General features: G+C 34.1%; 1 protein-coding gene across 5 annotated transcripts in view; it reads left to right on the top strand.

The window, feature by feature from the left end:
- Nucleotides 1-25914, top strand: part of LOC149568608 (regulator of nonsense transcripts UPF3-like) — an 88083-nt gene that overhangs the window by 20106 nt on the left and 42063 nt on the right. For 3 of the 5 annotated variants that reach the window (XM_089821474.1, XM_089821475.1, XM_089821479.1), the window contains exons 2-5: nucleotides 22313-22419; nucleotides 22531-22626; nucleotides 23400-23498; nucleotides 23605-23684. In XM_089821474.1, coding sequence (XP_089677600.1) covers nucleotides 22313-22419; nucleotides 22531-22626; nucleotides 23400-23498; nucleotides 23605-23684 — 382 coding nt within the window. The remainder of the gene's footprint in view (nucleotides 1-22312; nucleotides 22420-22530; nucleotides 22627-23399; nucleotides 23499-23604; nucleotides 23685-25914) is intronic. The other 2 variants (XM_089821476.1, XM_089821477.1) reach the window with 1 other exon arrangement.

A 25914-nucleotide genomic window follows, 5' to 3' on the forward strand; every position in this document is an offset into this window, starting at 1 on the left:
CAAGTCGAGTGGTGTGATTAGACACCAGGATGCTCAGTAGCTAACAAGGTGTTCCATGTCTATTCCGGGTAGGGAGGGCTTTTCTAGTTAAAGAAAGTGTGGGGATAAGTTTAAGGTCCCTGGTTGGGAGGTTAAGCCCCTGACAATGTTTCCTCTCTCAACAAGATTTCGGACGTGCATTAGATAAAGACAAGCTATGCATTTAAACGTTTGTCGGAAATAGGCATTTTTACTTTTATGATGTATATTCAAGTAGAAGGTAAGATTAATTGAGTTATATCATCGTTACAACTATTTCTTTAAATTAAAACAACTCTTATCGTCAATATAATTGGTAACCAATTAGATCGGTTGATCTTCTAACTGAACGTGGAATATATTTATTTGTGAGAGATAGATTTATCTGATGGATTAATTCCAGCCTTTCATTTATAAGAATAATGATTATGAGCATATCTTCTAATATTACGCTATTGCCATAGTTAAACAATCAGAAGAAAATGAATGATACAGTGGTATTGACGCCCCAGTGATACAGTGGTATCTGATGCCCTAAATGATCTAATGGTAATTGATGCCCTAAATGATACAGTGGTATCTAAAGCCCTAAATGATACAGTGGTATTTGATGCCCTAAATGATTCAATGGTAATTGATGACCTAATTGATACAGTGGTATGTGATGCCCTAAATGATATAGTGGTATTTGATGGTAATCGTCAATTGAACCTAAGTGATATTTGTGGACTAATCTGGGTGATTGCAGAAGCATCCCTACATTGATTTTCGGATCAAATTCCATTGGTATGTAGATTTTAATTTCCATAATAAATTCATTGATGGTGTTTTCATATGTTAGTTATGAGTTTTCCGTTTAAGTAATTGTAACTGTTAATCTCATTCACATGAACATAACTGATATAACTGTCTTCCTATGAAAATGAAGTAATAACTGTATTTCTTTGATATGTTAGTTGTTAATTAAGATTCGGGAAAAGTGGTTGTTACAAAAACACATGCTCACCTATGTTTGTTTTACTCTACCTGTGCCCGTTTTGGCATCACTTTGAATTGGTCAATGTTTTTAGGATATTTTATTCCATATTCCTATCATACTCATGTAGACACAATATTTTTGGTTCAATTCTCATACTGATAAATCCTGTAAGAGAATTTCCAGTGTTCAATAATCAAGAGAAAGATAATCATTCAAAAATTTGTAATTCCTTAACGAACATGCTCTAGATCATAACTTGTTCACAAAAATTAAATCATTCATACATACCATTTGGTTTTCGGTGCTCATTAAATGAGTAGATCATCCTTGTAGGCTCATAGACCACCTGAAATGGTTAGTGGATCCTATGGTTCCATTTATGTGACCTGGGTCTTCATGCCCATCTTATCACAATAATATTTCAAAAGAAATTTCAAATCATTACATGATAGATATGTATTTTCATCTCTATAACAATATAAGTTCTACGAGTCTTTAATATTAATATTATTAAGCATCCACATTCCTTCAATGTATTACAAGTGTGCTCAACATAAGCATTCCAACACATCGTGGTAACTTATTACCATATGAAATCAATACAACATGTGTATCATCCAATTATAACAAGCATCAAGAAGCATAACCAAAATATACCACAAAAGGTTATAATACATCCAGTCAAGACTATCGAGGTCATATTTAGAGATGTACCACACTATCTGCATCCTAATCTCCTAAGCCATTGGACTAGACGTCGACATGGAATCTTGAGATGGGAGTGTGGCCCAGATGCTTGTATGATCTATACATAGTACATTCCAACGGTGGCTTAGACCCTGGGTCTGATTTATCCACAAACTTACATTTTCTTAAGATTCTGCCTAGGAATTCCAAATCATAGGGTGGTTAGCTACTCTTGCTTACCTACAACTAAGTTCACAATTGTTAGTGAAATAGGATCTGTAACTTGTAATAGCACTTGTGGATATTTTATGTGTTTTCCAAGTTACTATTCCAATGAATATATATATGATATAAAGAGGCATGTCTCTTGAAGAGACATGTCTCTTTAATATGTTAACTTACATTAGTTATAGTTATAACACAATTAATATACTCCCAATATATTATAATGATATATATATATATCACTCTTAATATAAGTTAATTATTCCATATATAACATTGTCATATATTATATATCTCATATATATATAATAAAATTTATCCGACAGAATTATTACATTAACACTCCCTCTTAATGAAGAAGGATAAAACACATAGATATTACACCATAGGTAATATTTCAAAAAAATACATATAGGAAATCTTTGATCAGAAGATTTCTAGAATATGGTATCATGTAAGTATTGACCTATTAGAATATTAACATATGATATTCACCAATTACTATTTGATAACATGAGCATTTGCCTATCAGAATATCAATCAAATGATATTCACCAAATACTCTGAGTAATGGCCTACTAGAACATCAACTAAATGATATCCACCAAGTACTCAATGTGGTAATGGCCTATCAGAATATCAAGGCAAGATATACACCAAGTACCGAAAATATATCTATACAAGCAACTTGTAGATAATCAAATTAATGAAATCAACTGCCTAGTTGTTGATTTATAAGATAAAGCCTTTACATGAATCAATTTTGCAAAACTAAATCATGCTACTAGTTATTGTAAGGACGTCACTTTACAACAACTCCTAATACGAGTAATAATCATTTAGAAGTCGTCACTTCTTCATGATGTACACAGGGGACAAGCTCATACATGTATGACATCAAAAGTTTGCATGAAGTCTCCACGAATACTGTCATGTGGTGTTGTCACAACACTTACCATAAAACATATCAGAGAATAAGGTTTCTCCCTCTTAGTTTGATATCAACTTTTAGCACAAGGTTCTCTCCGATGAAGTATCAGACTTCCTCTGGATCTGTTATGATCCTTCTAACCTCTTGGTAGCAAGTCATATCATGCTTCTTTAGTTCAATGGTTATCCTGATAGCATAAGGTCTTCTAGCCTACATACATGAGACTCTATCCCATGAATCATAGTCCTTTAGTTGTTATAGTTTCTGACTAGTGTTGAATCCATCAACAAGGTCTACTCCTTTTGAACCAATATCATCAAAAGTTTGATTTAAGCATTTTTATTTTCTGCTCCCTCTCTTTTTCCAAGGTTGCCTCTAATGAAATGTCAGACTCCCTCTCATAATTTCACTCATCAAGAATATTTGCTTCAACAAACTCACATTATCCAACCTAATCATCAGATGATTCGTGAATCCTAAATCACAGCTTCTTTGGAGCTACTATCATAAGATTGAGTTTGCGCGCTATTTGGTAGCATGCCTAATGTACCAATCTTCTTTTCCTGCAAGAACATCTTCAGAGACAAAGGAAAAGATCAAGGCAAATAGCTCTTTATAGTAATTATAGAAATACAAAATAAGAGAGAGACTACAATGAGTAGATACATGCAATACCTGAGGATAATAAATAGTTATCTGCAATAATAATATAAGTTTGACCAATGAAGGTCCATATGCATCAAATCAGGAAATGCCTCCATGTAAGAATTTGTCAAACAATTTGAGTACATCTTTTCTGCTCTCGTATAAGGACGATTCAAATGGGAATTGAACATTGCTTATCATTCCCCCTTACAATGTTAGATTCCCACTCTTATATTATTGAATATACTCAGAGACAAAAGAAAAGAACAAGAGCATAAGGAGATAAATAACACTTTTAATGCATACAAGGATACATATAAGAGCTTGATTGCAAAATAAACAATAAAGAATATTAGTCTTGAGATAGAATACTTATCTCACTATTCTAAATCACATTGGGATAGTTCCAAGTGATTTCAGACCTTGTCTTCACTTGGATCCAAGGCATTTTGGATTGGTTTTCATCGCATAAATACCTCTTAAAGTTGTAAATTCCATCATTCCATGCTCATCTATATTAATTCTACACAATGGAGTAGTTAATCTCAACACTCTCAACATAATATAGTTTTACAATTGTGGCATGAAGCTGGTTGGTGTTTGAATATCATCATCTTTATAAATCATTGTCTTATCATATCAACTGCTCATTGTTTTGAGTGTTGTCTTTCTCCTATGGCTGATAATACACGATAACTGACTTTTGACGTTCCTGTCAATTTTCTTCATTTCTTGTTTACAGAAACTTAAGAGATTCAGATAGAATTCTATTATGGTTCAAGTGGTAATGGAATATTATTTATTATTTATCCTCCACAATACAAAATTCCCACTTTTAAATTTTGTGCTTGTTTAATTGCGGGCAGTGATTTACCCTTCCAACTGTTAAAATTCAGAGGTGGCTGAAAATGTAATGATATTTTGCTTGGGTTTGACCTCATGTGCAGTACGTCCAAGGATTTTGATCCTTGTTGGTGATGAAATTCACTAATATGTGAATGTTTACCCACACTCTTCAGACTATCTTCGAACAACCTACTGATTGTGTGGATGCCATGTCACATATTTCATGAGTTTATTGTTAGGATAACAATCTTTGTGCTCTTCATATTCTACCTTTCTCAGTTATGGCTATTCCCTGTGATTTCATGGTGGAAAATGTAATATTTATCAAATGTTTAAGACTCACGTCAAGCCCAATATAATGTGGCTTTTATCCACATAATCTCTTAACGTGGTTCTATCAAGAATTCGATTTGACGTGCTAATCCAATCAAACATTGGATGAGTTGCCTTCATCTTTCCGTCTCTACCAAGTTCCAACAAATGATTTTGATCCATTAGCATCCATAAGATCATTACAAAATATGACCAAGCTTTGATAAAGTATATGCACAAGGGGATGTTGACAAATGTATAGAGGTTGTGGTGTGCTGACAATGTCACTCACACTTCTAAGGTATTCTTATCCTCATGAAAGAATACAATAGACCAGGCTTATTAATCTTGTAAGGTTCATTGATAACCATCAGAAATTGTCCACAGGGTTCACTTGAAAGATTTGTCCATAGAACGTATTCACCTCTGTAATAATGCGTTTGGAGAGGCAATCGAGCAGTGATAAATATTAATCTCTTATTCTCTGAGCTCTATCATGCTTAAGTGCATGGTCTTGATTTGATAATCCATCCTTGATCGAGATATCTTCTGCACATGTTTACTTTGGCCAACCTTCATCCCGTAGCAGAGCCACCAATCAATGAAATGCGTAGGAGAACATGCGCTTGTCTGATCATGGAGTGTTTGTGATACGCTACCATGTCTTTTGAGCGAACGCAACATTACTCTATATGTAATTGATTTATCAGATCAAATCCATGTTGATGAGGGTCCTTCCTCCTTATTAAATGAACGCTGGTAGGGTCCCGTATGTATCTTCAACGAAGAATAATATTAAGGATAATATTGCCTCATTTTAAATGCATTCAAGAATATTGAAAAACAATCTTTTATTTATATTCACGCCAATCTAAATTTAACATTTAACGTTTTAGATATCTGAATCGAACACACCCTCAAATGTTAAATTCTTGCACTTTACAATATTGTCCTTCTAAACTTCACAGGCAGGTAGGGAACTTGCTCTGATACCATGTCAGTGAAATAGGATCTGTAACTTGTAATAGCACTTGTGGATATTTTATGTGTTTTCCAAGTTACTATTCCAATGAATATATATATGATATAAATAGGCATGCCTCTTGAAGAGACATGTCTCTTTAATATGTTAACTTACATTAGTTATAACACAATTAATATACTCTCAATATATATATATATATATATATATATATATATATATATATATATATATATATATATATATATATATATATATATATCACTCTTAATATAAGTTAATTATTCCATATATAACATTGTCATATATTATATATCTCATATATATATAATAAAATTTATCCGATAGAATTATAACATTAATGACAATAATATGCTTTGGATAGAAATTAGGTTTCATGAAATGTCTCATATATAATCACCACTGTGTTAGTAATATAAAAAGGTTCATAGAGATGTATTTCCACAATTTCCATTTCCCATAAGGGTCCATAAAATAATATGCCATAAATATAAATAGGCATGCCTCTTGAAGAGACATGTCTCTTTAATATGTTAACTTACATTAGTTATAACACAATTAATATACTCACAATATATTATAACGATATATATATATATATATATATATATATATATCACTCTTAATATAAGTTAATTATTCCATATATAACATTGTCATATATTATATATCTCATATATATAATAAAATTTATCTGATAGAATGACAATAATATGCTTTGGATAGAAATTAGGTTTCATGAAATGTCTCATATATAATCACCATTGTGTTAGCAATATAAAAAGGTTCATAGAGATGTATTTCCACAATTTCCATTTCCCATAAGGGTCCATATATATATATATATATATAGATCACTCTTAATATAAGTTAATTATTCCATATATAACATTGTCATATATTATATATCTCATATATATATAATAAAATTTATCCTATAGAATTATAGCATTAACGACAATAATATGCTTTGGATAGAAATTAGGTTTCATGAAATGTCTCATATATAATCACCACTGTGTTAGTAATATAAAAAGGTTCATAGAGATGTATTTCCACAATTTCCATTTCCCATAAGGGTCCATAAAATGCTTCATAGCATCAACTCATATCATATCTTGTCTAGCATTGTTTGTTTCATATAGGACATTTTATATCTATGCACAAATGTGACATAGTTCAAATATTTAGATGCAAGTAAAATATTGTTAAGTTCTTTGTAATCTATTCAATCAAGTTCCATGCTGACAATCATTACCTTTTAAGCTGAAATTTCTTACTCAACCTATCCTTGGGTCCTAAATTGATCATAAGCATATACAACAAATCTACATAGGGTTCTTGTCAGGTAGGTAGATTATATAGTCATGCTCGCTAATCACTTATAAAGATTAAGGAATCCACTTTTCCCATTTGTGTGACTTGGGTTCTCATACCCATCTTGTCACCATAATGTTTTAAGGAAAAACTCAAGTCAAACAAAGCTTACATCTATAAAGAAGCATTGATAGTTTCAATAATGCAAGTGTGCTTACTCCATATTGGAGCACAAAATGTGACATATGGCCTTCTCGTCATTTAATCATCATTAATAAAGATCATCACTTTTACGATTAAATAATTCTCAAAATCATGGCTCACATTGTTTTTCCAATTCATGTCCAAAAATGGATAACAAAATATTAAATACCAATTCATATGAACAAGAATGTAATTGCATAAAGTATAACACTGAAAACATTCAACTGAAAGAAATAACTAGTTACGATCAAGGTTTAGATAATACTGCATCAAGGGATACATAAACTATCTTGTACTGTGCAAGTCTAGGCATTTGGACCTAGTGTAATCCTCACTAATTCTCTACTGAGAATGGCCCTTTCGACCTAGGAAAAGGCATGTGCAACATTTTGTACCTGCCATGCGAGCATGCTGGTGTTAGAGTGCCGACTAGACGATAGACGAGGCTATGGATGCTCTCCATCAACTTATCTTCTAACTGCTACCACTCTGACCTTTGGTGATCACAACAACAATCTTGCCACTAAACCTACCTTGTCTAGGGATTTCCAATGGACATTGTGTTCTCGACCACCCACTGCTTGATTTGCCAATTATGTTAATTTTCATAGTTTTGATTCATTTTTATGATTTTGCAAATTTGTCCATCTGTCCAATTCATATGGACCACACCATCATCTCAACCCTTCCTGACTATTTGTTACATTCCAATTTTTGTCTCAATTTAAAATTGTTCATATGGTTGCTGAGGTTTCATGTGAAGTTAGCTGACAAGTAAAATTAGTTATGATTCATGTGAAGATGACATGTTAGTTAATAGTTATGATGTTATTATATCATTATCTTGAAAACTTGGAAAATGGTCATTCATTATGAATTCATGGGAAATCATATGGTGGTTAGCCATAGTGTTGGTTTATGAATAATAACTTGTTATGGTAATTATAATTATATTGAGGAATATGACATAATTGTAGAGAATTTCCTTGCAGGAGTACGTCGAAGGGGTGGAGCACTACCAGAAAGGAATTGGGCACTGGGGGCACCACCATCACTGGGCAAATAGGTACGAGTCTTGAACCACCATGGTTAAGGGTAAATGACTAGGCACACAAGAGTGTACATTGGACAATACCATGAGCTACTTAGTCGGTTCATAAGAAAAGAAAAAAAACCATTTTTTTTAGTAATTTAAATTGTTACCTTTGATCATTACGGAGTCTCCTGAGTATATTGACACCATATTATTATGACATCCATACTTGCGCATATATCAATATGATGATATAAAATAAATATATGCACACGTACGTAAACATGTAAGTACAAATAGAGATGGCACAATACCATGATGCCAATATATATTTGTTATATAGATCTTGAGAAAGTATAATCTTTGTCTTAATTTTGGCTTCATATCGATGAGTAGTGCCACCTTCATATCGGCATTATTTTTCTTTTAAAAATTTGAAAGTTATGAAAAGTATCTTGTAACCGATATTGGCTTTGATCGATTTCCTTCTTGTAACTGAAGCCACGAGAGACATTGCTTACTCTCCGTGCGGCAAGAGTGAAGCATTCGAAATTGATTTCTTTTCTCATGCAATTGCTTTGAACTAAAAATTCCTCTCTTTCCATTTCACCTTTTCTGAGAAGATCATTATTGGAGGATCACATTTAGCTACTTTGATAGCAGCATAGGCAATGCTTGTTAGTATTTGCATGTTGGAGCCATATTGCTAGACCACGGCATCAAATCCAAAGTTACAATCTCAGGACATGAAATCATTTGACCAATCTTATTTCTTATTTTATATGTGTGTCTCATTGTTGCATTCTCTGTGATAAATTCCACAAGGAATGATGAAATATTATGATTAAATGCATCCATGATTTGATAAGTATTATAGCCGACACCAAGGCTCAAGATTATGTAGAACTCTAATAGCACATCAACTCTATTTTCCATTTTATGTAATCATTCTTGTTCCATACATGTTGTGTGCTAGTACAGACAAGCAGAGTCAAACCCAAAGAGACTCCATTTTATTTGTGATAAATTACTTGTGCAATGCTTAATGCTGAGAGTTGGTATAAGAATATTTCTTTATATTTCGCAAAGAATATATCTGACTTATACAGTGGTATTATCCATATTCCAATTGAGATAAGAATCAGAATTGTGTTCATAAAATCTGATTGATAAGGAATACATAGATACTGACATATCTCCCAGGATGCACCCAAGACCAACTGAGTCAAGTATAAATGGGTGAAGAGGAGACGTATCCTTGCAAGAAATAAACTGAAAATTAGTAACCAAAGAGCATGAATATTTTAAGAAAAACGGGAAACTGTTTAGTCCAAGTCAGCTCATGGTTGTCCAAGTATGCTCAGTTGTCAAGTTGAGTGGTGGGTTGATACTCTAAATACCAGTATACTTAGTGGAGGACATGGTATTCCCTGTCTATTTTCTAGTTATAGAGGGCCTTTCTCGGATGAGATTGTGTGGGGATAATTAGGGGTCCGCGGTTGGGAGATTTTGCCCCTGACAATGCTTCCCCTCTCCACCAGATGCCAAGACATGAACAAGACAAAGATACGTTATGCATTCAAACATCTAGTGGTAACAGGTATTTTACTTTTATGATATTTGAAATTACAAGTTGAATATATGTTAGATTGATTTATATAGTTGATTCAGTCATTCCCTTCAATGAAATCAACTTTTCTCGTCAATGTAATTGGTAACCGGTTAGATTAGTTGATCTTCCAATTGAACATGAAATATATCTGTATACTTGAGATAGGCCTACTTGATGGATGTTATAATTGTCCTTTTATGTGAATAATGAAAATGAACTTATCTTTTAACTACATGTTATTGCCATAATTAGAAATGGGAAAAAAAAAAAGATGATACAATGGTATTTGATGCCCTAGATGGTATTTGTCATTATGATGCAGTGGTATGTGATGCCCTAAATGGTAATTGACATTTTGATAGTGGTATAACTATTTGTGCCCTAAGTGGTATATATGGACTAACCTGGGTTTTGCATAGGCTGCCCTAGGCGGATTTTGGTTTAGGAATTTAGAGTATGGAAAAGTTAAATCTGCCATATAAATTTATTATTGATCATGCCTTCAATTGTTAGTTATGATATTTCAGTTAAACTGATTGAAACCGTGAATCTCTTTTGCATGAACATAATTGTTATAACTGCCTTCTCATGAACGTGAAGTAGTATCTATATTTCATTGATTTGCTAGTTGTTAGCTAAGGCCCGAAAAAAGTGGTTGTTACACCATTCTGGATGATCTCTGGTGTGATTTACCAACTTACATTGTAAAGTATTCATTTATGCATGATAAATATTCAACATTACATTTCCAGTTTCTCTGAAACAGTGCTGGGCCCAAGGTCCAGTGTTGAACCTAGAGCTCTGATACCATATGTAACAATCCCTTTTCCGAATGATAGCTAACAACTACCTTTATCATGGGATACGGTTACTTTTCATTTTCATGAGCATGAGAAGGCAGTTATAGCAGCTATTTAACATGCCCATATGAAAGAGATTAATAATTATAATCAATTTAATTGAAATATCTTAAGTAACAATTGAAAACATAATAAAATAAAAACTGAATTAAGGATTTAAGCTTGCAATACCCTAAATTTCGAGACCGGCATCTGCCTAGGGCAACATCTACAAAACCTTGGGTTAGTCCACTTATACCACTTAGGGCACATAAGGTATACCATTGTATCGTAATGACCAATACCATTTAGGGCATCAGAACCACTGTAATAACCCCCTTTTTTCCCTTGCTGATTATGGGCTATTAAATGTAAATAAAAGATACATTCACATTTATATTCTCATGAATGAAGGACAATTATAACAACCATCAAGTAAGCCTATCTCATGCATGCAGTTATACTTCATGATCAATTTGTAAAATCAATTGATTTCACTAATTTCGTAATACATTTAAAAAGAAATTGATTTCTAAGCATTGAAGGGAATAATTGATTAAACGATATCAACCATGTAACATTCCTTCAACTTGAGATTTCAAATATCATAAAAGTAAATGCCCATTACAAGAAGATATTGAATGCATATCATATCTCTGTCTTGTGCAAGCTTTGGCATCTGGTGAAGAGGAGAAGCATTGCCAAGGGCTTAACCTCCCAACTGCAGATCCTTAAGTATCCCCACACAATCTCAAACGAGAAAGGCCCTCCCTACCTGAGATTAGGCTTAGGACCACCATTGACCAGCCACTGAGCAACCTGTGATTGAGTATCAACCCATCGCTCGACATGACAACAAGAGTTATATATTGGACAACCATGAGCTGTCTTAGTTTTTCTTTATGTAGTTTTTATATTTAGATAATTTTCATTTTGATTCTCTTTTGTTCTTGCAAGGATATTCTCTCCTCCCACCCTTTTGACTTGACCATTCCAGTCTTATGGGTGCTTCCTAGGAGATCCCAAGATGATATTCAATTTTGGAATAATTTTGAAGTGTTCTATAATCAATGATATTTCATAGCACCACATGCTGATCTTATCTTAGAGGCATATTGTCAACACCTTTGTATTAGTCAGGCTGATTAATTAGCATGATAAGTATATTGGTGCTAGTGTATATAACACATCATACACAAAGACTGTCAATGGAAATATAAATGCGGATCACTTGCAGTGATCTTGAAGGTATCTTGTGATTTGCATAACAAAATCATCATCAAACAATCCATAAGTATAGCAATGTAATAAGGAACATGATTGCATAGCAATATTATCAATATACAATCCATATGTATTGCAACATAATGAGGAACAATGATTGCATAACTTGCTATGGAAGTTGCGCTGCCATAAAGGGTTCTTTAATAAATAAACAACCCGTAAGATTCTCTCGGTTACAAGAAGAGGCCGAGGTGGCGGGTGCAAGGCCAGCTATCGATTCAAAAAGAAATGACTTTCAAATTAATTATAAGAGTAACTCCATTGATTGAAATATTAAAAAATAAAAGCCCGATAAAAGATGGGCAATCACTCAAAATAATGAGGAGCAAATATTAAAAATAATTATAAAGGTTCTCCTTCCAACATCGTGGTATCTTGCCACCTCTATTTGTATGTAGACATATATATGCATAAATTTCATCATTTATTTCTTTTGTACCATTATATTGATTTACGCGTGCACACACACACATATACATGTATGTGCAAGTATATATGTCATGATATCATGGTTCAATATATGAGTATAATAGGAGGCTCCACAATGATTCCAGATAGAAAAGGTAGCAATTTATATTATTATTTAAATGCTTAATGTTTTCTTGATAAGTGTTATGAACTGCGTGGTTAGCTCATGGTTGTCCTTGAGTATACCTGTTGTGGGGTTTTCACACCATCGCCCCATTGCAAATGGGGCCCCCCTTTTGTCTCTTGGTCTTGTCCTTTTGGCTTCAGTCCTTGGTAGTATTGGGCTTGGTCTTTTAAGGTTCCCTCTTTCAAATGAGAATTGGTAAAATTGGCCAAATCTGGAAAGTGTTGTCCATTGTGGCTCTGAGTCTAGAATCGCCCTTGAAATATCCAAAAGTGGAAAAACATGAAAACATCAGAAAAAATGTTTGTTGTGGAATTCTTCCATCATGGACAAAATCCATGATCACTCAAAAAATCCTGCCATGTAGAAAAATGGTTGTTGCAAAATTCTTCCATGATGGACAAAATCCATGATCACTCAAAAAATCCTGCAATGGAGAAAAGTGGTTTTTGCGGAATTCTTCCATCATGGATAAAATCCATGACCACTCAAAAAATCCTGCCATGGAGAAAAATGGTTGTGGAATTCTTCTGTCATGGACAAAATCCACAATCTCTCATAAAATCCCACCTTGGAGAAAAATGGTTGCTGCAGAATTCTTCCATCATGGACAAAATCCATGACCACTTAAAATTTCTGCTTGCAAGAAAATTAGAAATCTTGGAAAAAAATGGCTAAGTGTTGGAAATTCCTCCATCATGGAAGAAAACATGTTAAGTTTTGAAAATTTGTCCTTCATGGAAGAAAAATGGAAGAAAGTGTTCAAAACTTCTCCATCATAAAAATAAATGAATTTTAAGTGTTGGAAATTTGACCTTCATGGAAGAAAAAATGGCCGAGTGTTGGAAACTTTTTCCTCCATGGAAGAAAAAATGGCCAAGTTTCGGAAAATTTTGCCTTCGTGGAAGAGAAATGGCTAAGCGTTTGAAATTTCTCCTTCATGAAAAATGAAAAAGGATCAAGTGTTGGAAATTTCTCCTCCAGATCTCAAAATTCACCCTCTTTAAGTGTGCACCCAAGACTGGAAAAATGATTGATGATGATAAACAAAAAGGGGGAATTCTTCAAAAATGTAATAAAAGACGTAACAGTGAATTCAAAGCATTTGAAGAGAAAGGAGGAGAACGGCTCTAAGTTCTAGAAATTCAGGAAAGACGCTCAAATCCAAAATTCAAATGCCAAGATCAAGGTACTAAGTGATCCAGTCCTAGACATTCAAGGTTCAAAGATCAAAGTTCAAATCCAAGAATCCAAGAACATGGCGAAGGAAGTTCAATATGAAGAAATTCTAGAGTAACATAATCATCAGCAAGGGATTCCAATCCATTTTAGGGAGATAAATTTCCAAGCAAGTACATGGAAGATGAGAATGTTCGAGAAGAGATTTTCAGAAAAGTCAGTCAAAGTTGGATCTTAGTTAAAATTATGTAGTTGGAAAAGACTCGAGCTTACATGGCCGCCATCATCATTTCATGGCGTCCAATTATCTTTGATGAAGAACTAAGGCCTCCAAGTCAAACTTCTATGCATTCAGAGAATGGAATCAAGAATAATTTATTCAAGGAAGACTGAGCATTTATTGAGTAATGGACATGCATAGTGGATATTTATTGCACCCCACTCTCTTTCTATGCAAGCATGCATAGTGGGAATTCATTACCCACTATGGTAGTGGATTTCTTATTGCATTAATGTAGATTCCTTTTCTTTGCCCTAACCCTAATTAGGGATTATGTGGCACGATCTTGGCCATCGGTTATTGTGATCATCCGGGCCACCTATTGTAATCGAGGACCTATATAAAGACCTCAACTCTCATTTGTAAATGAAGATTTTTATGAGATTGTTGCTATGAGCTACTGAGATAATTAAGTTTTCATTGAAGCTTGGTGAATGCTTGATGTGTCTTAGTGCTTGCTTGTTCTCTTAAATTCCTTCAATTAGATTAAGTTTAGCCTAGTTAATGTGTGGCGATTACGATAAAGAATATGATGGTGTATTGATGAATTCCTCTAGTTCATACTTTTGACGTTTTAGTGATTCTAACTCGTTGTGCAAAGTTAGCTTGAACCCCTTTAATGCATATGTTTAACTTTTGTCATTCGTATACATTGTTCTTTATGATGGCGTATGCGGTGGTATGAAAATCTTTGACATAACCTTTGAATATTGCACTAGTTCACACATAGTTGTAGTATAACTTGGCGAAGCGGAGCTCAGTAATTTGAGGAATTTATCCACTAGAGTACTATTTATTGTCATCGCTACCCTTAGGATTAGAATAGAATTGCTGAACCCCATCCTATTTAATTTCTGCATATTTTGTGAAAACTCCAAAAGTACTTCATTGCAAAACCTTAAGATAGCTCCCACATCCAATATGGCTTGAAATGAATCTGAATAAACACGTAAGGCCCCTTGTGATCATCAACAAATCACATCAACCATTGATCTTATCCATAGTCAAGACCTAGCATTAAAGGAGCCTTGAAGTCATCGTATGATCTTCTTAGCAATCTTAGCATACACAAGACTTTATTCAAGAGAGGATAAGATGTTTCGGTATTTTGTTCTACTGTTTGGTGGGTCATAAAACACACATCAACAATAGCCTTGCTTGCCTAGCCGTTTTTCCTTGGTCATGGTGGTTTAGGACTCCTGCTTATTTGTTCAATAGTTGGCAGTGTCCCGTTGCCCAATTCCTTTCTAGCAATGATTCCCCCTTAGTGACGTGCTTTTGCAAGGAAAGAAATTCTCCATGATAATTTCTCATTATAATCACAATTACCATAACAAGTTATTATTTATAAACCATTATAACAGCTATCCATCATATCACTTCCCATGAATTATGATGAATAACCCAACTTTCCAAGATTTCAAGATAACAATATAATAACATCAAAACAATTAACTAATATGTCATTGTCATATGTAATTATAGCGATTAACCATCTTATCGATTCACATGATCATAACTAATTTTACTTGTCAACTGACTTCACATGAAACCTTAACGGTTGTATGAACATTTTGAACATTTTAAATTGAGTCAAAAATTGGAATGTAGCATACCTCTCGCCTTGTGTTTCATTGTCCTCGATGAACTTCGAAATTTTAACGAACGCTATAAATGACATTTAAAATTGGGCCAAAATTAGGGATGTAACACTTTGATTTGCTATTCTGGTTCCCAAAAATTTAACAAATTCCACACATAATGTGGAATTGGATAACAACTATCACTCGCTATAGTGAAGTTGTTCTACACCATGTGCTTAATATAGGTGCAAACTGCTAGATGTCTTATATGTAAACACTATGCAATTCATTATCCCAAGTAAGCTTAACTAAAGTTTAATTAGTTAAATTTAATCACACCAACAACCCCCCCCCCCCCCCCCCCCCCCCAAGTGCAACTTAAGGGAATGTATACAAACTCATAATGGAGGATGAGTTCCAGACACTTGGCCATGTACAATATACAATACAATCTCTCAAAAGCAAAGAAAGAAGGAATACCTCATGGGACCCCCCACCAAAAAATAAAAATAAAAAGGAAAAGGAAAAAAACTAAAAAAGAAAAAAGAAAAAAAAGAAAAAAAGAAACACACAAGTTGTATGGACGGATGGAGTACTCTAGATCCCCCAAGGACTACATACATCATGTATATACAAAAATGATCCCTCCATAAGAAGGATAATTGGAGACATGATATTGCCTCAATAATGAAGACATTCCAGTGTTGATGAAGCGTACATGTAGACAAAAGAAAATCCAATGCCTATGAGCAACATCTCCCCCCCTAGGAAGAAATAAATACATCAAATGATGAAGAAGCCAATCCATGTTAAAATGGTAGGATGAGGAAAGATGTCTGCAATTATGCATCTCTAAAGGTTGAATAGGTATCTTCAAGTTCAAGGAATGCATAACATCATCAAACTGAACCATGAAATGTGACAAACTAAGTGAATGAGAAGAATAAAACATGCCAATCTCCAAAGAAGGCGAAGAAGTATCTCCACAACCATGATGAACTGCATAAAAGAGAAGAGAAGTCCCCTCAAATGTATCTCCCAAATCTGCAATATGAGACTTAACAAAAAATGCTGAATCACCATCCAAGTAGTCACACTGCAAGATTTGAAGCGTTGTGATCATCCTACTAAATGGTAGAACTCAAGTTTGAAGAAACATGAGGTTGAGTAGTAGGAAATTCAACACTTGTCTCAAGAACACAATGATTCAAGTGTCCAAATTTCACCTCACTTACAAAATTCACCCTTGGTAGAAGGGTGGGTACATCATGAACATCATCATCATCAACAAAATGTGAAATAGAATGCAAGTGTGATGCATGATCAACAACCACCGTAGCGATGATATCTCTAGTCTACGTGTCTCTAATGTAAACATAATCAGGAGTGAACTTAACAATTTTACCTTGTGCCCCATGAGTAATTTGGTAAATAGAAAGGAAAATAATGGCGAGTGAACTTAACAATTTTACCTTGTGCTCCATGAGTAATTTGGTAAATAGAAAGGAAAATAATGGTCAAGAATGATACACAAAGAAGATCATTAAATGTCCCCTCTCCATAGAACCTTTCTCACAAACATTCATGGTGTTGGTACCCATCAATATATTCTGAGAATTACAATGCTCAATAGAAGGAAGTATATCCATAGAAGATGTCGTATGTTGTGATGCTTTTACCTTGCTCAGGATGTGTAGAAGCTATGAGTGCTTGACCTTTACCTTTATCCTTAAATGATGATGAAGATGTAGAAGCTCCCAAATGTGTAGAACGAGTAGATACTGATGATGGAAACTTATTATTGTTCTTTTGAAGAATGTGAGTGAGCTCATCAACCTCCTAATGGAAACATTTAATGCTCATCATGTCCTAGCTTTTAACAATATGCACATTTTCCTTCTTTCTTCTAGATGATTCCTCTTTTGAAGAGGACATAGATTTAAAAATAAGTTGTGAAGGAGAATCATCACCTTCGTCATGTTGCTTAGGATCCTTATGTTTCTTTTTCGCTTTGCCCTAGGAAGCCTTTGGAGTGAAGTCATTTGCAACTAATTCATGATGCCAACTTTGCTCGTTCTCTTGTGAGTTAAGCATCAAATTCATCAAGAGAAGGCTTTTTGTATGCACTACCAAGAGCATCCATAGTAGCATAGATGTAGAAACAAAGATTGAAAATTTAGGACCTAGTTTGGGAAGAACAGAGAACATCAATTGTTCATTATCTTTAGTAATGCCACAATTAGAAAGCTAAAGCTTCAATCTAATAGAATTGAATTTAGAGAAGTCTTGCATGTTGTCAAAATCACTAGGATTGAGACCTATAAGTTCATTTTCCAATTCGAATTTTCTCAATCTATTAGATTTACCTAAGAGTCCCTCCAAGATTGTCCAACCTTCATGAGAATGTGTGCAAAATGCAATATGCTGTGAGAAACCAGGAGAGATGGATGATCTAAGACAGTCATGTACTTTATCCCTTCAATCAAACCATTTTCTCCTTTTTGCAACACCTGTGGCTGGTTCTAGATCATGTCCAAATGTGATTCTATGCAATCCAATAATAATAGATTCCTTCCATTCACAAATCATTTGGAATGAGGATTTTTTGAGTTTTGAAACGTCTTCAATGCAACCAAAGAATGATTCAAAACAATTGATACTTCCTTCAAATTACTAATGCAAATCACAAAACTGAAATCCAAGTGTGTATATACCCCCAAAATGACCTAATTCTGAAAGTGATATTTCCACTCCAAATCACTAAAAAATGATTGCAGATGTGGAAAGTGAACAAAAAATCATGCACTTCCAAAAAAAAATTGCACCTAAAAATGTTACCATATGTGCCCAAATAAAGCTTTGGAAGTTGTGAAATGTAGGATTAGACAAGAACAATCATGAAAATCTGCAATTTGTGATCACTCTAGCAACCAATCCAAAACTTATTCCACCATTGAAAACTCTAGAAAATTCTAGCCTCAACAAAAAAAATTGCTTGAAAAAAGGACAACAAATGAGCAAGATAGGAGGTTTGAAATCAACCTGCAAAACCAAAAACTTCAATGCTGAATGCAAAGTATGTAAACCCTATAATGACGTTAGTGGACCAACCAATTAAATTTGATGACCGTATGGGAGTCGCAACTAAACAACCATGACACCTATTTGACGTACAGATTACCATCAAAATTTTCTCCCAAAAATGATGTCATAGCAAGCTGACTGGATGCTGGCATGAACTGATGCTGATGTAAGCACTGATGTGGTACATGGCTGACACATGATGAGTCAGCGATGATGCGTCAATGGGATCTGCACATTATGCCAATGTGGACTAAGGATGCGGCACATAGCTGGCAAATGATGGCATGGATGACTGGCTGACTGCCACTTGTCTACCTTATGGTGGCCTGAATCTGCTTACATGGCTATGTGTCTTGAGAGGCAACCTCAAAGATGCTGAGTCAGATCTGGTCTTGACGACTTGGGACTAATTAGCCTCACATTTTTAGTGGAACTGCAGATGTTGGAACTTTTATATACTGCAACAAAAAATGCAGTGTGGCTCCCGGGTGTCCTTGTGTCCAAAAGTTGGATGACTTGATTAGTTGGCAATACTTTGCTCCACAGTGGTCATCAAACCTTTTTTAGCTTTAACATCTTTTATTTACTTTGGGACTCAAACAAAGACCTACATTGATAATGGGATGCAGGTATTTTTTGTTTTTATTAATGTGTCCCAAATTCAGTGCAAGACACGTGATAAGAGTTGCTGTAGTCACCGGGCTGTGGAACCTTGTTACCAAAATATTGTCAGGGTTGAGAGTGATTCGACTGCTTGGTTACTGAATTGATAAACCTGTACCGAATTTCTATAGTAATGACAAGACACATACCACATACACTTCCGGAAAAATTCTACAGAGTATTTGGGAAAAAATAAATAGAGATAAATCACATAAGTAAAAAAACAAATAAAAAACATTTTAAATCAGAATATACTGCAGAGGAGCAGTTCAGGCCATATGGCTCGGTCTACCAATTTCTTTTTGCTTCAGTTTTGACTTTTCCCGAATATAAACAAATCTATAGTCAATCTTCATTGAAATAGGTTCCTAAACACAATGGTGATGCCCAAATTGCAAAATTCTGCACCTACAACAGAATCAAGCCAAGATTGCTCTTCTTGAGAAGAGGTCCTCACACCTTGAGAGCTTTGATAACATGTTAGAATTTTAGGTGACTTTGTAACACCCCCATGATCAAATGAAAGACCAAGATCTTTTCCACAAGAGAATGGCAGGACATTTGCATTTTAGATGCAAGAATGATATTATTGATAATGAAGATAATTGATATGTACATAATAGGCCTTCCTATATAGGCAAGGCAATAAGAGATAATGATAAGGAGAAGATAAGTTATCACCTATCAAAGGTGGAATCATATGTCCACCAAAGGTGAATCATCCTCCATTATGCAATGAAGTATGAGCCATATGATGAGGATGATAATGTGATATGTGCAATAAAGGTGCATCTCACACATAATGTGGAATTGGATAACAACGATCCCCACCTATAGTGGAATTCTCCTACACCATGTGCTTAATATAGGTGCAAACTCCTAGGTGTTTCATATGTAAACTATATGCAATGCATTAACTTAAGTAAGCTTAGGTAAAGTCAATAATTACACCAACAAGAAATAATTGATTTTTTCATCAAGAGGTATTTAAGTGTATTTAAGATACAAAATTCTTTCATCAATCTATTTTGAATCTATAGAAATGTCCTACAAATTGGAAGGACGGCCAGCTTCTAAGTAAATGAGTTGATAGCCCCAGAAATCCTACACGCATCTTATCAAGTACTCTACCCTAGATAGATAGAGTATAAATCCTGCCATGCTCGCGGGCCAGGAGGTCCAATGTACCAGAAATCCATTGTAAGCCGTTGGGCTTGGTCGAAGAGGATAGCCAGCCTCCAAGGTGGACCAGGGATGGAATGGATCAGAAATCTTTTGATGCTCTAGTGATTTGAGGACAACCATCCTTGAGATTGCTGTTTACAAGCATTTCAAACAAATTCCTAATATGTTCGACTCCAAGGAATATTCCTCGAACCAAATATTTATAATATTATTGTGAATTGATTTAAATACATATGAGTCTTATTTGGATTTAGATGCTTTCATGGATTCTTGATACATATTATTTTAATATTTGTTTCTAGTTATTAATATTGTTTACAGGCTCTTAACCAGGAATATCCCATAAAAGGCATTACAATTGGTAATTTTATTATAACGTTATATTTGTAAAGTTAATACAATTCTCATCTTAAGCTAGAATTACTTTTTCAGGACTAAATTTAAGCGAATACCAAAAATAGACTATACACAGATGTTAAGTCTTAAAAACCACTATTGGAACGGAACCAACAAGGAAATGGCATTATTTGAAAGAATGCAATAAAGGAAGTTGCTTTAATTGTTCATTGAGTTTACCAAATTGTTGATTGCTTAAGCTTATGTCGGCATTGGAGGTGGGTTATAGGAATAGTTTCAACTGAATGATCAAATGACCACTAGTATGAGGTGTTGTGGATGGGGCATGGATGTAGTTTCCTTTCTATAAGTAATTGATTATTGCTATTTGAGTTGATACAGTGTTAAAGGTAGGGGATGAAAGCAGTTCCACTTAACCAATCCATATTTACTTTCTTTGGAAGTCCTGCATCATATGCAAGGAAAAAATATAAAAAATGTTAATTTGGGGAAAATTCTAAAAGTTTACATCAGAAAAAGATATTTATCAGATATCATAAACATACAAATAATTCAATTGCTAGGCTTAGGACAGCAAGTTGGCTGTGATGTGGCTTTGTAGACATAAAATCTTAATTTCCGAGTCTTTTTCCATCAGCAGATGAAACTGATCCCTCTAGTCTGAAATGTTTTCAGAAGAAATAATATGACTTATATTCAGCATGATTTGTTAAAAATGGAATATACTCAAATGGCCATGATTGGTGATTTAGTTGACCACTGTTATGAAGTAGAGAGGTTGGGTAATGAGAGGAAGCTATAACTGAATAATCCATACCCAAAATTATCTTTATTTTTTAATCGTGAGGTTAACTTGCATTTTTTTTGAGAGACACCTAAGCCGAAGTGGGCAATGATTATCTGCTCAGTAGACAACTCAAATAGGTGTTTTCCCTTGATATGAATGCATATTCTTCTTTAGGTAACATACATTTCTCAGCGTCTTGCTACTTGAATTATTTATTTAATCCGTCAAGTTGTGTTGCAAGATTTGAATCTGTTTATTATTTGCAACTAATGGGAGGTCCATCAAGGAGAGAGAGTTGAAGTTTGGGAATTTTTTTTTGAGATTGGCATTGCTTACTTGTGCATGCCAGGCTTGGGCTTGTGCTAGTTTTTGAGCAAAGTCTGCAGTTCACTATTGTAGCAAAATATGGAATCTGTCCATATGCATATATTATACTTGTTCTTCAAATTCAGAAACCATCTAGGATTTGTTTCTATGGTGCCTTTGCTCCTTTTTTGTCACATGTATCATATTTTTTTTCCTTTGATTATCATGTTGTACACATGGTAAATTATTTGTCTTTTTGCTTCTTTCTTTCTTTTTATATTTGAAGTTAGATTGTTATTAGGGTATCTAGTACAGTATTCTTGTGCTATACTGATATTGCACATAATGTTTTTATATTCAGCCACAGGAATCAACAATATTCTCGGGCCTATGTTGATTTTAGGAGATTGGAAGATGTTATTGAATTTGCACAGGCTTTTCATGGGCATGTTTTTGTCAACGAAAAAGGTTTTTGTCAATATTAACTAGTGACATTGGTGGCATTGGATTCAATTGCATTCTGTTGTTTACATGGTTAAGTTTGGATTCAATTGCATTCTGTTGTTTACATATCTTCAGGCTCACATTATAAGGCTATTGTGGAGTATGCACCCTCTCAACGATTGCCAAAAACTTGGTCCAAGAAGGATGGTCGTGAAGGGACAATATTTAAAGGTAGCACGCTATTAAATTTTTTCTCATTAATATCACTCATGTTGCACACATCTTTTATGCATGATATTAATAGAAATTGATTTACCTGATTAAGAGAGTGTAGTTCTTGTCCCCTTTTACAATATACTTCCTGGAAACAACACTTTGCGGACTATGGCTTATGCTATTATGGCATATCAGATTTTGTTGTGTACAACACAGCTGAGTGCCAAATGGTTTAGAGTTTTCTTCATCCTTGAATTGTGTATAGTTGTTAGAAACTTTCATCTGTTATTTATGTGAGAGCTATGACAGGCTCGATATGAAACTTAAAAACCTGCGAGTTTTTCAATGGCGTGCAAAAGGAATTTTATTAGAATGCAATTTCAATCTACCTATTGACTGTTTGATATTGCATTTTCTGGGAACAATGCTTGCTAGGTGTTAGGGTCATTCAAATAAGTAGTGAGTCTAATTGTCTTGCCCACTATCACTTTATGGGATTAAATAGCTTCTCCTTTTTTTGTGTATAGAATACTTTAATCTCACACATATCCTAACTCATTTCTATAATTTCTTGTTTAAGTGTTTTTATTCACCAATTACTCCAGTAGCTACATATTAATATTCTGCATCTACTATAATAACTCAAACCTGATTTTACTGGTTAAATTATTTCTGTGTTCAACATATTGATCTTTTAGTGACTTGGGAAATAGTTTCACACTGTTCCTTAACTGTTTCTTTTGTTAATCATCGGAAAAATTTCTTTGAGAAAATCTTATGATTGCCAGATATTGAATATTTGGAGTTCTTAGAAATGCTAGCAAAACCTGTGGAGAATCTTCCCAGTGCAGAGGTACAACTGGAAAGGAGGGAGGCTGAAAGAGCTGGTAATTATATACTTAATCAATATAATATTTCTAGTACCTTCTTATATATGTTCATGCCTTCTATTTTCCAAATAATTATTGACATCAAAGTTGCGGATAATTGCAGGGCTTGGAGTGAAAGACATCATAATAACACCATTGATGGAATATGTGAGACAAAAACGAGCGGCCAAGAGTGGATCCCAGGTAGCTTTTTTTTGCATGTTGTTGCACTATATAATTTTATCTTGTATCAATAGATAAATAATTTCACAGCACAGTGAACAAATTGCTTCAACTTTATACATATAACAATTCAAGCTTAGTATTTGTGTCTAGAAGTATCTGCTTGTGCCTAGATAACAAATCTCTTTTTGATTCTGTTCATTCATTTTTCTAAAGAAAATTTAACCCACAATAATCCTTCAGGATATAACTAGAGCCTAGTTACAGACTGATCTAAAATGATAATTAATACAATAAACTGTTTATACTCTTTCCTCAATGATATATATATATCTATCTATCTTGCAAAAGTGGGGAGGATTCATATCTTGATTTGCATTATGAATAAGAAAATTTAACCCACTATAATCCTTCAGGATATAACAAAATATTATGACCTAGTAACAAAATCTATAAAATACATTTCTACGTAGCTATTTGTTTGTTCCACCAAAATATTTTACATAACTGCTGTCAAAGGTCTTGTTTTAAAAGCTTGATTAAATGTTATTATGGATTATCAAAATTGCAGGTACACCTTCCGTAACTTTGATTTCACCATGTAATGTCCCCAATTTAAGAGCACCTAAATTTTGCTCTAGGTCACAATTTTTTTATCAAAGTATGTAAGGTTTAGAGATTCTTTTCACTTTAATTGAGAACCTACAAACAAGTAAGGAATCCATTATAAGCATAGTTCATATTTAGACATCTTAAGTTCGAAATAAGTATATATTGAATATGTAGATCAAATCAATAGGTTGCTTGAATCATTTTTAAGATGTCTCAAGTTCTCAACCATATACATGATAAGTTAGGGCGACTCGATAATGTGCCCTAGTGAACCCCTACCCTAGGCCCAAGAGCAGATATACATCACTCTTGGTGTCATGTGGTCCATGCCAGTCATATGAGGTGGAGCATCTAGCATGGTGTCCTATCACTATTTTCTTCCATCTTGCCACTTCTATCTTATATGCAATGATTGGACATCCTTATGCATTTGTTTACCATGATAGAGGTCATGAAGAATATTCACAAGAAGGTGCCCAGATAGTCCATCCTTTCTGAGCCCAAAAGGAGTCCCTTTGTCATCCTTTGGCCGTTTGAGACTCCTTAATCATATACCATGAGGTGGCATGCTTAGGAGGCGACCTCATGTTTATTTTCCCACCTGTGATCTCTCATTTTTCCTACCATGGCTGGTTACAGAAATGAGCACACATAATATTTCACACAATAAATCCTATATCAAAATATTCATGTATCAGCAATGGAATGCATTTTAAATCAAAGGTATACAGATTATTTGGAACACATTTTAAATCAAAGTTATACAGAGTATTTGCATATATGTTTTTATATGTATATCTATATATAAACAATCACATACTAATTATATAACCCTGAACTGCATAAATAATTCAATAGAGAACAGCTAAGTAGCTGAACCGGATATTGGTATGTGGGTAAGAAATGCTGGTATGACAGAATGAGTACATCCATATATAATATGTGTGTGTGCAACTCAAAAACAAATTAAGTTAAAAATGTCACATAGCAAGACATGTTTATGGCAGGTTGTTATATATATGTATATTTGCAGCTATAAAACAAATTAAGTTTAGAACATCACATACCAATGCTTATGCTAAACACAATCATGACAAGCTTCAAATTTTGAAACATAACATACTAATTTACATTCAGTTTTTGATATCAAAAAGATCGAACTAGAAACTCATGATATATAGTCATTGTTTAATATATAAATAATACTAGGAATCAAGTCACTAATCAGAATCATATGGGTCATCATCACTGTCAAGATTGTCATCAATACTGACATTAGATGATTGAACCCCAATGTTACTTGCACATTATGCTGGCTACTTGACTCCTTAAGTGTTAAAGATTGTGCAGCAATAGAAAGATCCAAGGCAGTATGCTCCAGCTCTACATCCCACAACTTTGTTTCCCCTTGTACATATTGTTTTTGTGAGTAAGAAGGCACAAGTTGGAATGCACATAGACCAGCTTTGCTTATGCCAATTGATTGCGCTTCATTGAGTGGATGAAGGAGTATGTACTCCAATTTCCTTCAGCTTATGAAGGTCGAGCAACCCATTCAAGCAAAGGTAGATCTCATCAGAGTCCTTAAAATTTAAATTAACAATTTTGAAAATCAAACGATGTAGTAATTTAAATGACA

This window comes from Cupressus sempervirens, chromosome 3 (genome assembly GCF_028749045.1).
Source record: "Cupressus sempervirens isolate cs-2001-9-10 chromosome 3, ASM2874904v1, whole genome shotgun sequence".
NCBI lineage: Eukaryota > Viridiplantae > Streptophyta > Pinopsida > Cupressales > Cupressaceae > Cupressus > Cupressus sempervirens.